Genomic DNA, 14,590 nt, shown 5'->3' on the forward strand with positions numbered 1-14,590 from the left:
GAATGAAGTGTACGCTAAGATTAAGTGGGAAGGAAACTTCATGCTTGGAGATAATAAATCAGGATGGCAGAGATTTCTCTCATCAGTATATCAGCTGCATTAAAGAATTGGCAGATGAAACTGAGATGGTCTGATGTGAAAAGTTAATTCAAAAATAAATTCTGACTCAGAGGCAGGAGTAGGTGGTGCCAGAGTAGTAACAATCTAAATTTTCTCTGAAGACTGGAAGCATGGTTCCCAGAGCCCCCTCAGCGTCCAGAAGGTAAAGGATGTATACAGATCAGGAGCAGTGGGAGTGTTGGAGAATGGCCAACTCATACATATTCAGTGTATAAAAAAGGGATGATCTGGAAGTTGGAATCCCAGAATATTTGCTCTTAAGCAGAAAAAAACAAAATAATATCCTGGGAACTTGTGGCCAGTGATTCCGTGAAGCATGGCTCCTGCAGGACCCTTCTTTTCCGTTGATAAGTCTGGAGATGAAAGAAAACCGTAGGTGGTGTTTTTCTTGATCGTCCCTGCCTCTCTTTTCTGCATTCTTCTGACCTATTTTACCAAATAACCCCCAGTTGCCACATAATTTGACCAAAGAAGTTTCCAGAGATATTGTCCGCTAGAAGATCAGAATCACCCGGCACAGGCATCAGGAATGGTGGGGATCACTGCCCTTGTACCCAGAGTTGTGTGGCATTGCAGCTGCTGCCCCCGGGGGCTGGCCGGGGAGCAGGACCTTCACTTGCCCACAGCGCAGAACTTGGTAGCCTGTGGGAGCCGGTGTCTAGCTGAGCCCCTGCTCTGGGAACTGAGCGCGTGGGTTTGAATCCTCTACCATTCATCAGCTGTCTGACCTTCAGCCAAACCCTTCACTTCCCCTTGGTTTTCTCATCCATCAATGAGAAATCTTGTGATTTCGTCCTTGTGACATCTAGCTCCCCAAAGGGTGGTATGCTGATCGGCAGCATGGGGATTTTCTGGAGGGTGGTTGGAAATGCAGAATCTCAATTCTCACCCTGGGACTTCCTGAATCTGAGGTTTGCATTTTGACCTGTGTCCTGCGGGGTGGATTGTAGGCATGTTGGAGAAGCACTGGTATCAAGTACTTAGAACGGCACCAGACATGGAGATGTTTTCTGGATGTTTTAACCCTTCTTCCCCTCCCCTTCCCTTTTCCACTCTTCTCTTACCCCTACTCCTCCTTTTTATTATATAGTTTGGATGTACAGGAGAAATAATTTTAAAAAGTTCACCTCAAAGGACCATCTTTATAGGTAAGACTGATTTAACTAGCAACTTTTGGCAGTTTAGAATCTAGTTATGGAATTGAGAGATACAGACCACTATATATAAAGTAAAAAAGCCACAAAGGTATATTGTCCAGCACACGGAAATGTAGCCATTATTTTGTAATAACTTTACATGGAATACAATCTGTAAAAATATGGAATCACTAACTGTGGGAAATTCTGAAAGAGATGGGAATACCAGACCACCTGACCTGCCTCTTGAGAAACCTATATGCAGGTCAGGAAGCAACAGTTAGAATTGGACATGGAACAACAGACTGGTTCCAAATAGGAAAAGGAGTACGTCAAGGCTGTATATTGTCACCCTGCTTATTTAACTTCTATGCAGAGGACATCATGAGAAATGCTGGGCTGGAAGAAACACAAGCTGGAATCAAGATTGCCGGGAGAAATATCAATAACCTCAGATATGCAGATGACACCACCCTTATGGCAGAAAGTGAAGAGGAACTAAAAAGCCTCTTGATGAAAGTAAAAGAGGAGAGTGAAAACGTTGGCTTAAAGCTCAATATTCAGAAAACTAAGATCATGGTATCTGGTCCCATCACTTCATGGGAAATAGATGGGGAAACAGTGGAAACAGTGTCAGACTTTATTTTTTTGGGCTGCAAAATCACTGTGGATGGTGATTGCAGCCATGAAATTAAAAGACACTTCTTGGAAGAAATGTTATGACCAACCTAGATAGCATATTGAAGAGCAGAGACATTACTTTGCCAACAGAGATTGGTGTAGTCAAGGCTGTGGTCTTTCCAGTAGTCATGTATGGATGTGAGAGTTGGACTGTGAAGAAGGCTGAGCGCCGAAGAATTGATGCTTTTGAACTGTGGTGTTGGAGAAGACTCTTGAGAGTCCCTTGGACTGCAAGGAGATCCAACTAGTCCATTCTAAGGGAGATCAGTCCTGGATGTTCTTTGGAAGGACTGATGCTAAAGCTGAAACTCTAGTACTTTGGCCACCTCATGGGAAGAGTTGACTCATTGGAAAAGACTCTGATGCTGGGAGGGGTTGGGGGCAGGAGGAAAAGGGGATGACAGATGGCTGGATAGCATCACAGACTCGATGGACGTGAGTTTGAGTGAACTCCGGGAGATGGTGATGGACAGGGAGGCCTGGCGTGCTGCAATTCATGGGGTCACAGAGTCGGACACGACTGAGCCACTGAACTGAACTGAACTGATGTTGTCCACCCGAAACTAGTATAATACTGTAGATCAACTGTACTTCAATTGGAAAAGAAAAAATCCTTCCTCGCTTTAATTCTTAGGGAATTGTGTCCCTTCAAGGCCAGAGAGGATGAATTAGGGCAGAAACCTGTGTTTGGATGCAAAACCGACTGTAGAAGCACAAGGTGAGTGAGCCTGGGCAGTTTGCCCTACAACACCTGGAGTTCACTGTGGGCAGTGAGCCAGGCAGCAGGCTAGGGCTGCCACGAGGAAAAGACCCCGACCCAGAATGTAGCAGCGGGGGTGCAGTGTGGATGCTATGAGGCCATCAACCTGCTTGGTCTTCTTATCCGAACAACTGGTGGAGGTCCTTCCAGGTCCTTCTTCTGGGAGGAAGGCGGATAGCTGTGCATGGCCCCGAGCTTGCATTTGCCCTATTGATTTTTTGATCAAATAGGAATGAGAATTGTGAGCATAGGATCAAAATACCATGTTGGAATTGGTTAGCCTGGAGAAAGGAAGGTTGATGAGCAGTTTGAGAGCCGCAGGCATAGCAAGGACCCTTGCATTCCCAGTCGTAACTTCTGTTTAGTATAAGCCCAAAGGGATGTGGTTTGCTTACAGACCAGAATGTTAAGGAGGGGCGTTTTGGTCGGAGGGTGGTTGCACCTCTACCACCAGTGGGAGGTGTGTTGGGGAATCCAGGGAAGGCCCTGTGTTTTGTTCAAGGTAGTGTTTCTCCCTCCATCCAGCGTTCCTTCCACTGCCTGGGCTGTAGCTTTGGTGCCTTTCTTTCTGTTGAGCAGAGAGACAGAGGAGGACGTTCACCCAGAAGGCTGACTTGTGAGCGTGGAAAGTCAGTGGGACTTGGGCCGGAAGGAACCTGTCCTGGTTTTGTCACTTTCAGCTTGACCTTGGACTCGTGGTTCATTTCTTGGAGTCTTAGATTCTGTTATCTCCTATATAAGGAAGTAGTAGTTCTCTCGGTCACTTAAGGATCCATTCATTTCACTCTTGTTCATTTATGGAGCACGTGTGTTTACTCATGCTGTGGTTTATAATGACGCTTATTTATTCCAGAAATCTTCCCTGAGCACCTGCTATGTTCCAAGTCCATGGAGGGCAGGAAAGAGACTCATTCAACAGGGTTTTTAAAGATGCAGAGAGATGATGCATACAAAAAAGTGTGCATGTGTGCATGCTCAGTGGCTTCAGGTGCGTCTGACTCTGCAACCGCATGAACTGTAGACTGTCAGGCTCTTGTGTGCATGGGATTCTCTGGGAATAATACTGGAGTGGGTTGTCATGCCCTCTTCCAGGTGATCTTCTTGACCCAGGGATCAAATCTGCGTCCCCTTTGTCTTTTGCATTGCAGGTGGATTCTTTACCCACTGAGCCACCTAGGAAGCTCATACAAAAGAGTATTGTTACTGAAAAATGCTGCCCTGATATGAATTTATTATTACACTGGTGTCTCTGAGAAGGTGACTCGGAGTGCATTTTCCATTTAGGGGATGCTGGGGCTAGAAGTGGCCCGAGCTCCCTTTTGGAGAAGCCGTCAGTTTGCTCCGTGTGACTTTGAGTGTCAGAAGAGACCCTTCTTTCTGTTCTTGGCCTGGAGGGTGGAAGTGAGAAAGTACTACTTTCTTCCAACCTCTCAGGTGATCTGTGAGCTCTCAAGCTGCTGACTTTCAGAAGCTGTTTTTGCAGCAGCCCATTACTCTGTGTTTAGTAGCTGGGATCGTGTGCTGTATTTAAGCGTGTGTGTTTGTAACAGGGATTCTTCAGATACTGGCAGAGACTCTTACTGTGCTCCTCCAACCTCGACATCTAATAAATATTAATGACCCACGTGTGTGCTCAATTTTCTTTGCACAAACCTTGTGCCGTTCATTGTTTACTGGGGTCATTGTTCACAAGCAGTGACGCTTTCACATGCTCTGTGAAGGGCTGTGTCTTTGTACGCCTGGTGTCTAGCTCAGGACCTGGCTCGTGTGAAGCCCTCAGAATGTGTTGCTGCTGAAGTCAACGGGATTCATCCCGAGTTCCCATTCCTTCCTGGGCCTCACCTGTCCTTTATTTTTAATGCTTTTCTCAGTTCTAAGTCAGTGTTGTTAGTATTATCTTCACCTGTCAGGCTCCTTTTTAACCCACTGATTATATTAATTTCACAGTGAATGGGGTAGGGAAGTCTAGGGTCAGAATATCTGACAGCTTCCATTTTTTCCATCCGTTTCTGGAGGTGGTACGGCTATCAGGTTTCTGGCTTTAGAGGCAGGCAGCCCGGGTCAGGATGCCACATTGCTGCTTACTTTTACTTTGGCAAGTGACTCATCAGCCCCTGTTGCCCTGTCTGTAAGATGGCTTTAATAATTGCGGTTGCTGTGTAGGGTGGGGGCGAGAGCTCTCTGAGCTCATCATGTGGAGAGGGTGGCACATGAGTTACTCTTCTGTTTCATACCTGTGGTTACCGGGGAGCTCGAAATGTGGAAGCAGCAGAGAAATAAATACCACTGGCACCTGCACAGACCTGGCTGCTATTGCCCTAAACTCAGAATCAGTCCCCTGCTTACAAGGTCAGAAGACACGGTGCTGGAGCGGGGCTCTGGGACCCTGTATGCAGCCTCCATGCGTGGTTAGTCACTCAGCACTGCCCTCTTTTTTTTTTTAATATCTCTGGAGCTACTCTGTGAAAACCTATGAAGGTTTTCTTTTCTTTTTTTTTTTTAATCTTCTGGAATGCTGTAAGGACAGAACTTCCCAGCAGAGGGACGAGAATTAGATTACCTTTTGGGGACATTTCAACAGATGGCAAAACAAATTCTCAAATCCCTTCCCCTCAGTCAACCACATTCTCCGGTCTGGGCCTCTGGGTGTAATTTGTTAAAATACTCAGCCTGGCCGTGGTGAGGAGCTTATCATGGTTTCTGTCCACACGTCTCCCCTCCAGGGAATCATCGTGGCCACCAGTGTGGGGACAGACACAGAGGTCGTCTGCTTCTTCTTTGTGGGTTGTCTTCACATCTGTGATTTCGTGGTATCGGAGACCCATCAGGACCAGCATGCAGGATGCTGGGGGGCGTATTTGCGAGCAGAGACGGAACCGCCCTTCTGCCGCATCTCTCACTGATCCTTTTCTTCCTTCTCACCTCCTTCTTCCAGGTGTACGTGTCCTACGATTACGGAAGGTCATTCAAGAGAATCTCAGAGAAGCTGAACTTCGGTGAGGGGAACAGCAGCGAAGCTGTGATTGCCCAGTTCTACCACAGCCCTGCGGACAACAAGCGTGTAAGGATGTCACCCCTTGTGACTGTGTAGGGCTGTCTTTGGGGGCTGTGGCTGACTAGAGGCGGGCTGGGAGATGGGACTCTTGGGGCATCTTTGCGGCGTGACTGGTGTCTGAGGACTGTTTTTCTGCTCACCTGGGAGTCAGTGACAGAAAGTCACTCTCAGGGCGGGACTGTGCATAATCAAGCAGGCTGGGATCCTGGCCAGGCAGGATTTCTAGACAAACAAAGGCAGGTTAAAGCACAGAAAATCTGCCAGCTGCCAAATAAATTGCCTGACTTATAGGTGGCAAAAGCCCGGATCCACTGGGACTGGCACTGAGGTCTAATCTAGGTCTTCCAGGGCGGCTGCCAAAGTCTTGGTTTTATGGGCATCACTAGTGTGTGTACACACGTGTGTTTGTGTGTGTGCACTGCCTTCCCTCCAACCTATACTGGGTCTAGAAAGGAAAACCAGGGCAGCTGATACTGCTGGCGCTCCTGATTTGTTTTCCCAGCTGGCTGGCCCAGGGCTGTGGTCCTACAGGGGTAGCCGGGCAATTTGGTTTGGAGGAAGCCTTGACTTGAGATTGCTTTGGGCCCCAGGAAGGAAGCGGGGTGTGTGTGCAGGAGTCAGGCAGCCTTCTGGTTAGGTAGCTTTAGCTCGCAGACTTGTCTGTGGCTGCTTTCTTTCCCACTGTAGTGGTCTCCCACTCATTCCCAGGATAGGATGGATGGCTGCTTCAAAGGATGCTGAAAAACTAGCCTCTTAGCAGCAAAAGTGCAGGAGTGGGTAGCTGCTGCTCTTTGCTCATCCAGGAAGGAAAGAGAGTGAGAAATCCACAGGGTCCTCTGACCAGGTCCCCTGCCCCCCTCCCCCGACCCTCTTCCCTCCCAGCACTGGCTTCTCAGGTTGCCTGTGGTTTGTGAGCAAGGGCTGTATTCAAAATATTTAGCCACTGGAAGGGCACTGACCAATCAGAACAGACTGGATCTGAAGGGAGCTGGGTCCTGAAGGCCACCCTGCTGAGCCAGGCATTAACCTTTCAGTTGCTGGATTGTGGGCAGATCCTGGGGAAGGGGCCAGGCCATTGGGACTTTAGACGGGGCCTCTCATGGGTTTAAATGGGCCATTTATTAACAGAAGCAATTGTGTTTTTGTTTATTTAATTTCTTTTTTAAATTGAGTTTTAGTCGATTTATAATGTTTGTTGTGCCAATCTCAACTGTACAGCAAGAGGCAATTGTGTTTTTATTTTAATTTAATTATTTTATTTAAAAAATTGAAGTATAGTTGATTTACAGTGTTGTGTTAATCTCTGCTGTATAGCAGGAAGCAATTTTTTTTTAAAGATTTTTTTGATGTGGATCATTTTAAAAGTCTTTGTTGAATTTGGTTGTAATATTGCTTCTGTTTTCTGTTTTGGTTTCTTGGCTACGGGGCATGTGGGATCTTAACTCCCTGACCAGGGATCAAACCCACAACTCCTGCACTGGAAGTATGGAGTCTTAACCACTGGACCTCCAAGGAAGTCATAGCAGTTGTTTTTTTTTTTTTTTTTAAACAACTTGAGTAGTTATTACTGGTACCCTCTAGTTGATATCAGCCTTGCCTGCTGATCCTTGCATTGCAGGCAGATTCTTTACCATCTTAGCCACCCAGGGAAGCTCCCTGCATGATGATCTCAAAGTTGAGGGGCAGTTAGGACAGATGCCCCTCTAACCTGACTCCAGGGTGACAGAGCAGTTTTCCTCTCTATGGGGAAAAGCGCAGAAAGGTGTTGAAGGGAGTTGGCTCTCTGTGCCCTGCCCCTACTGCACTGGGGCCAGGCAGGCCGGGGGTTGCGGATTCCCAGTATTCCCAGTACCTTGAGTGGTTGAGGAGCCCTGCCCCAGAGTCCAGCTCCCTTCCCTGGCTGCATCTCCCGTGGATCCATCTGTGTGCCCCCCACCTCTCAAGAATCATACAACCCTTGGCCCCACCTCTCAAGAATCATACAACCCTTGGGATAATTCCTTTGAGAGGTTGTATGTATCTAGTATTGTTATTACTATTATTACTACACATTGTCCCAAAGTTGTTTTTGTTTAGTCACTAAGTCGTGTCTCTTTGTGATCCCATGGACTGTAGCCTACCAGGCTCCTCGGTCCATAGGATTTCCCAGGGGTGGGTTGCCATTTCCTTCTCCAGGGGATCTTCCTGGACCAGGGATTGAACCTGTGTCTCCTACATTGGCAGGCGGATTCTTTACCACTGAACCACCAGGGAAGTGTTAGTGTGTATTAGTCGCTCAATCGTGTTCGACTCCTTGTGACCCCATGGACTGTAGCCCACCAGGCTCCTCTGTCCATGAAACTCTCCAGGCAAGAAGACTGGAGTGGGTTGCCATTTCCTTCTCAAGGGGATCTTCCTGACCCAGGGATCGAACCCAGGTCTCCCACATTGCAGGCAGACTCTTTACCATCTGAGCCACCAGGGAAGCTGTGTCCCAGAATTAACTCTTGCTGAAGTTGTGGCCTTGAAGCTGCCTGGTTGTCCCCGTAGAGTCTCTGTTTTCAGCCCCATCTTGTGCCCTCATCACCTCAACCGCAGGGCACAGCTGTCTGTGAGCAGGCTTGTCTCCCTTCCTGCTTGTCTCAGGTTGTGGTGAGCAACCTGCTAAGTCCGCCTATTGGAAGAGTCAGAAGACAGGAAAGATTGTGGGCTCGTGGGGTGGGGTGTTGGGGTTAGTGCAGGAAGAGGATCTTGGGCCTTTGGAGCAGAAGCAGCAGGGCAGGGCCCAGGGCCTAGGGGCGAGACGGGAGGAGGACTGGGGGAGTGGTTGCAGTGCAGGAGCTCCAGGGGCCGTGGGTGAGGTGCAAGCAGTGGGCCCGTGACCTCAGAGCTGTCCCCTGAAGGGCAGGGCTGCTTCCTGGCGCTGAGCTGGGGATGGTTTGGAGTTGGTGCGGAGGGCTGCCTTCTTGGAGGACTTGTTGGTGGTTGGACCTGTGGCCCAGAGCAGGCTCAGTGAGGTTAGGCCTGGGGTGCCTGATTGCCCAGAGGAGGCTGTTAGCCCTCCTCAGACCTCTCAGGGAGGAAGTGATTCTAACTGTGCGGATGACTTCACTTACTTTTGCCTTTGTGCCTTGGAAGGCAGATTGCCCCCTCCAGACCTGCCCCTTCCTGAGAAACATCACCCAGGTCTAAATGCTTTGCTTACCCCACCCCCCAACCCTGAAAGGTGCTGGGTCCTGGCAAGTCACCTGTGCACAAATGTTTTCACCGTGGCTGCCACAGAGGGCAATTGAAACTGGTTGAAATGACTGTTAACAGCTGCTAGGAAAGGTCAAGATGTCACGAAAGGGAACACGAAAGTCTGGTTGGGGGGGGCGTGTGGCCTGCGGAAGGGGAAAGATGGTGTTGCTTTAGGCAAATGGAGCGGCTGTGGGGTCATGTGAGAGTTTGGGTCTATTTTCAAACCGGCCCACCGTCCCACTTCCTTCTTCCTGGTCCCGTGTGCTGACGCCTGGACCAGCGTGTGGCTCTGACCACCTGGCAGTTCCACCAGCTTCTTGAGGAACCCGAGACCAGTCAGCAGTGTCCAGACGTGTCTGGGCTCTTTTAAGGTCTCTGGACGTGCATTCGGGTTTCTCAGCCTCCACTGATGTGGGAGCGGGTCCTGTCTTTATCCAGAGGGTGGTCCTGGGGGAGAGGGTGAACCATGCCCTCTCTTTCTCTTGGTTCCCACCTCCTGGGGGTATGTCTCTTCACTGCCTCCTCTGACTGTGCTCTTGGTTTCTCCACTCAGAACCAGAGAGAGTCACTTATGCTGACACGGAGATGAATTCTGTGCTGTCTTTTGTTTTCTTTCTGGAGGTCTTTGTATTTTAGGAGGAAACGTAGCTTTAAGCTAAAGGGTGAAGCACCTCTGGAACATTAGGTGATTGAAGACAGACTAGGAGGTGAGAATGCTCCTGAAATTGCCCAGTTCAGGAAGCACTTAGCTAGTAGGTCAGCTCTGCTGGCCAATCCATGGGGTCACCTGAGCAGACCTGACAGCCAGGCAGTCCCAGGACTGAAAGCAGAGTGCGATGTTCTGTGGACACATGATAAGGTTACTTCAGGTAGGAGGCACACGTGCCTAAGGGCAGAATGGAAGCTGCTGGTCACTAGAGCTGGGGATCGAGTGAGGTGGGACCAGAGATGTGAAGGCTTCGCGGGTGCTCGGGATTAGGCCTGGAGCCTCAGAGATGGGCACAATTTCTGTAGCTGGAGCAGGGCTGGTGGGAGCTCTTGGGGAGAAGGGCATGGGCAGAGGCTTCAGGATGCCAAATGTGGTTTCCCTGCAGGTGGGGAGGGGAGAGTTTGCACTGAATGGCTTCGTGATGTCATTGGGGCCCCATCTGAAGAGGGAGCAGCTTGCCTTCTGCCTGCAGGTCTGGAGGGAGCCGTGGAGTGGTCTGAGGTGGGGAGTTACCGTGAATACTGTCTCTTAGGAACATGTGTCTGCCGACAGCTGCAGGATGGCCTGGACGGGCAAGAGTAGAGAAGGGTCAGCAGAGGAGCCCATGGCTAGCCTAGGCGTGAAGTTGCCCAGTCATCCGACCAAACCGAGGATCACCCTCTAAGGGTCTCACTCCCTGATGGTCCTGGAAGCCAGGAGGATGAATAAAACCCCGTGCTGACCCCCAGTTTCCTTGGAGTGTCCAGTAGGGCCGCAGGCCACACTAGGAGCCCTGGGAAGAGAAAGGAAGGCACTCATGGTGAAAAACATTTTAGAGGAAAACATAAGAGGGGGGCGACTGATTGAGAGGGAGGCCCAGAGGAAGGCAGTGGGAAAGAGGCCCCACATGAGTGCTGGGACTGCGCAAGGTGTCACGTGGGCAGGACTTGGCATGTGTGGAGGGAGAAGTGGGTTTTGGGGGAAGGCGGCAAAGAATTTGGTTTTGGACAGAGTATTTGGCACATCCAGATGGAGGTGCTGAGAAGGTACAAGAAGGACCTGAAATAGACTCTTCTGGGAGATGTCAGGGTGGAGGTGGGGATTTGAGGGTCTCGGAAAGCATGCTCTTGGAGGCAGTGGCGGAAGCTTTGTGGGAGGATGAACCATAAACCAAGGTCTTAGCCAAGCATGGAGGAGTCAAGGAGGTCACCCAAGGGCAAGAAGCTGAAGAAGACAGAGGAGCTGGTGAGAGAGAAGCAGAGACAGATGGGCAGGGGTGGGGTGTGCAGCGTTGATGAGACAGTATCCAGAAGGCAAGAGGGTTTCCAGGGGAGTGTGAGGAATGGATTAAGAGAGGAGGCACTTCACTGCGCCTAGCAGTCCAGGCTGAGACCTATGGGTTCAATTTGGGAAGTCTGCCTTTTAAAAAAATTTATTTATTTTTAATTGAAGGCTAATTGCTTTACAGTATTGTGTTGGTTTCTATCATGCATCAACGTGAATTAACCATGGGTGTGTGTATATATATATATATATATATATACACACACACACACACACACATGTCTGGGCTTCCCCAGTGGCTCAGCGGTAAAGAAGCCGTCTGTAATGCAGGAGCCGCAGGTTTGGTCCCTGGGTTGGGAAGATCCCCTGGAGGAGGGCACAGCAACCCACTCCAGTGTTCTTACCTGGAGAATAATCCCATGGACAGAGGAGCCTGGCAGGCTACAGTTGTGGAGAGTCGGAAACGACTGAAGCGACTTAGCACACATGCACGAATACATATGTCCCCTTTCTCTTGAACCTCTCCCACCTCCCTCCCCATCCCACCCCTCTAGGTTGGTACAGAGCCTTGGTTTGAGCTCCCTGAGTCCTGCAGCAAATTCCCGTTGGCTGTGTGTTTCACATATGGTAGCGAACCCGTCTCCATGCCACTCCCTCCATTCGTCTCACCTTCTCCTTCCGTCCCCACCTGTGTCCAGAAATCCATTCTCTATGTCTGTGTCTCCATTGCTGCCCTGACCGTATGCCCACCGGCACCATCTTTCTAGATTCCATATATAAGTGTTAGTGTACGATGTTTGTTTTTCTCTTTCTGACGTCCTTCACTCTGTATAACAGGCTCTAGTTGTTGGAAGGAGAGTGGTGAGGATTGATGAACCAGCCGGACGCTGATGTGTGTGCTGCTGCCTCCTAGTCACATTGGGGGGCTGACGCTCTCAGCATCCGTGTCCCCCTTAGTAAGAGAGGAGATAACACTCTCATGGCCGGGAGGTGCTGCGGGCACTCTGAGGGTGAAAGGAGGCAAGGTGTGCGAGCGTTCAGCCTACTTCCTGGTACAGACCCAGTGCCCTTGACAAACTGGAGCTGTCATCGTGAACATCGTGACCGGGCGTGTGACTTCCAGGCCTTCAGATGTGAAACTGCAAGCAGCCATCTGATGAGTGCTTCTGGAGAAAACACTTGAAACTGAGAGAACATTCCCTCCCCCAGTAACCAAGACGGTTTCAGAGCAGGAAGATGGGCCGTGTCATTTCTAGTGGGGGAGGGACACTTTTATACCCCAAATTATGATGGTCCTTTTAGGGTCATCATTGTTTTTTATCACTGTGCTTGTGGTGCGGATAGTTTCTGCTCTCACAGCATGTATTACCCTTTAGAGTGAGATTTAATTAGGCTTCTCTGGAGTCTGGAGTTTGACATTAGATGCTATGGGGGAAACAACACATAAAACAGATGCCCAGGGAGTTTTCAGTCTGGATGTGGGGAGCAAGCGGGAGGGAACAGGAGCAGGAACCTATGGCAGCCATGTGCAGACAAGCGCAGGGTGTTCCTGCAGGCTGGGGTTCTGAGTGCTGAATGGGTTCTGAGCTGAAGCGGGGTCTGGAGCAGGTGGGGTCCATTAGGGAACAAGTCCTTGGCCTGATTCCCGTGCATCGTTGATTTCTGGGACGTCCCTGGCTGGCTGGCCGGTGGTGGTGGCGCTGGGTCCCTCGGCTCTAGGTTTGGTTCACAGTCAGCTTTGGAGCCATGCCGTGCTCCTGAGAGCTGGGCCGGCCTCTAGCCGTGAGTGTGTGTGTGCATGCACGCACAGGTCCAGCCACCTTCCGGGGCTACCAGCCTCATTCCCTGGCGTTCCCCTCGGGCCCTCAAGACTGTCGTCACGCCAGTGCTCTGTGTTTCCCCTCCTGTTTGATTCTCCAAGTCAAACTGCCCTGGCCACGGCGTGTTCCTTCCCGGTGGGAGTCTTGCCTGCACTATGAGGCCTAAATCTTCCGTGGAGTTGTGTCCTGTTCCCCAACCGCAGCTCATCTATGGCCTGTGCTGCCTCAGGACTCTGTCCTTGGTTTCTCAGTTACTCTCATTTCCCCTTGAACTGGAGTTGGCCGTGGATGTGGCTCTCTCCCACATCAGGCTGGAAGGTGCTTAAGAGGAAGCATCATCTGTTTTCTCTGGGGTACCTCTGGCATCTGGTCCGTGGGGAATATTCAGGGCACATTTCTTCAGTGGAATTGCTTTGGTCCTTTCCCGTAGAAAACTCTTTAGGCCGGCAGTCCCTCTCCAGCCAGACTTGTTCAGAGTCGCTCACCCACGTGGGAGCAAAATAAGCTGAGGCCCCTGCCCGCCCACTGGGCCCCAGGGTGAGTCTGCTGGCCCGAGTGCAGCTGAGTCCTCAGAGCTGCCCTGGCACCTGGCACCGGGGCATGACGGGGAAGCTCAGCTTCCTGGGTGGGCGTGATGTCGTGTATCCTCCCGGAAAGGCCTGTCGGAGTATGCACAGAGAATGAGCAGGCTGGTCCACACGTAGTCAGTCTGGAGAGCAACCCTCTGTCCCCTTTCCTAGAGCCACGCTCTGACTATGACTGGTGACCACCACCCTCCCCTCAACCCCCGCCCCCGAAGAGTGAGAAAGGCCAAGTCAGTGGAAAGAAAGGATGGAAAGACTTGATTAGCTTCATTACCTGGATAAACAGGAGCACCATCTGGCTTCACCATGGCCTGTCCACACCCTTCCTTTGCCAAGCCTTCTGTGGTATGCACCAGAGTCTCTTCATTGGCAGCAGATGGCAAGAAAGCCACATTCAAGGGCACCATCCCAGGCCTTCCATGCATGGGCACTGGGTTGAGGAGGGGGCATCAGGGGCCTGGCCAGGCCTGCTCTGAGCCCCTCTCCTTTCCTCGCAGTACATTTTTACAGATGCTTATGCCCAGTACCTCTGGACCACGTTTGACTTTTGCAACACCATCCAAGGCTTCTCCATCCCATTCCGGGCAGCCGACCTCCTCCTGCACAGCAAGGCCTCCAACCTTCTCCTGGGCTTTGACAGGTCTCACCCCAACAAGCAGGTAAGAGAGCTTCGGGAACGCGGTCAGGTGGTGCTTCCAGAGGTTTCTGTTCTGCCCAGGGGGTTCGCCTGTCCTTTGGGTGACCTGTGTAGCTACCATTTCACTTCCCACGGCTACAGAAAAATATATCCCCCTGGCGCTCTTGGTCTGCATCCTGGCCAGGGAGTGACACCCCTCCGTGGCCCCATTAGTTATACATCAGGCCCTTCTCACTGCTCGGGTGCGTCTCTTAGGCCTGGGGGTAGATTGGGGCTCTGGAATTGGATCAGAGAGCTAGGTAGAGAAGGCTGATGGCAGTTCTGCTGGGACCTCTTGTTGAATTTCTGTTCTACCTTTCCCATCCTCGGCCTTCAGCATACTGCCCATGCCTGTCATTTAGTTGATGTTGTTTAGTCGCTAAATTTGTCTGACTCTTTTCCAACCCTGTGGACTATAGCCCGCCAGGGTTCTTTGTCCAGACAATAATACTGGAGTGGGTTGCCATTTCCTCCTCCAGCAGTTCTTCCTGGATCAGGGATCGAACCCACGTCTCCTGCATTGCAGGCAGAGTCTTTACCACTGAGCTGACAGGGAAACACTTACTT

At 50.6% G+C, this 14,590-nt stretch overlaps 1 protein-coding gene across 2 annotated transcripts in view; it reads left to right on the forward strand.

The window, feature by feature from the left end:
* The window catches only part of SORL1 (sortilin related receptor 1), a 170,122-nt gene that overhangs the window by 20,415 nt on the left and 135,117 nt on the right, over positions 1 to 14,590 (forward strand). For both annotated transcript variants that reach the window (XM_061440624.1, XM_061440625.1), the window contains exons 3-4: positions 5,633 to 5,758; positions 13,845 to 14,006. In XM_061440624.1, coding sequence (XP_061296608.1) covers positions 5,633 to 5,758; positions 13,845 to 14,006 — 288 coding nt within the window. The remainder of the gene's footprint in view (positions 1 to 5,632; positions 5,759 to 13,844; positions 14,007 to 14,590) is intronic.

Source organism: Bos javanicus, chromosome 15, assembly GCF_032452875.1.
Source record: "Bos javanicus breed banteng chromosome 15, ARS-OSU_banteng_1.0, whole genome shotgun sequence".
NCBI lineage: Eukaryota > Metazoa > Chordata > Mammalia > Artiodactyla > Bovidae > Bos > Bos javanicus.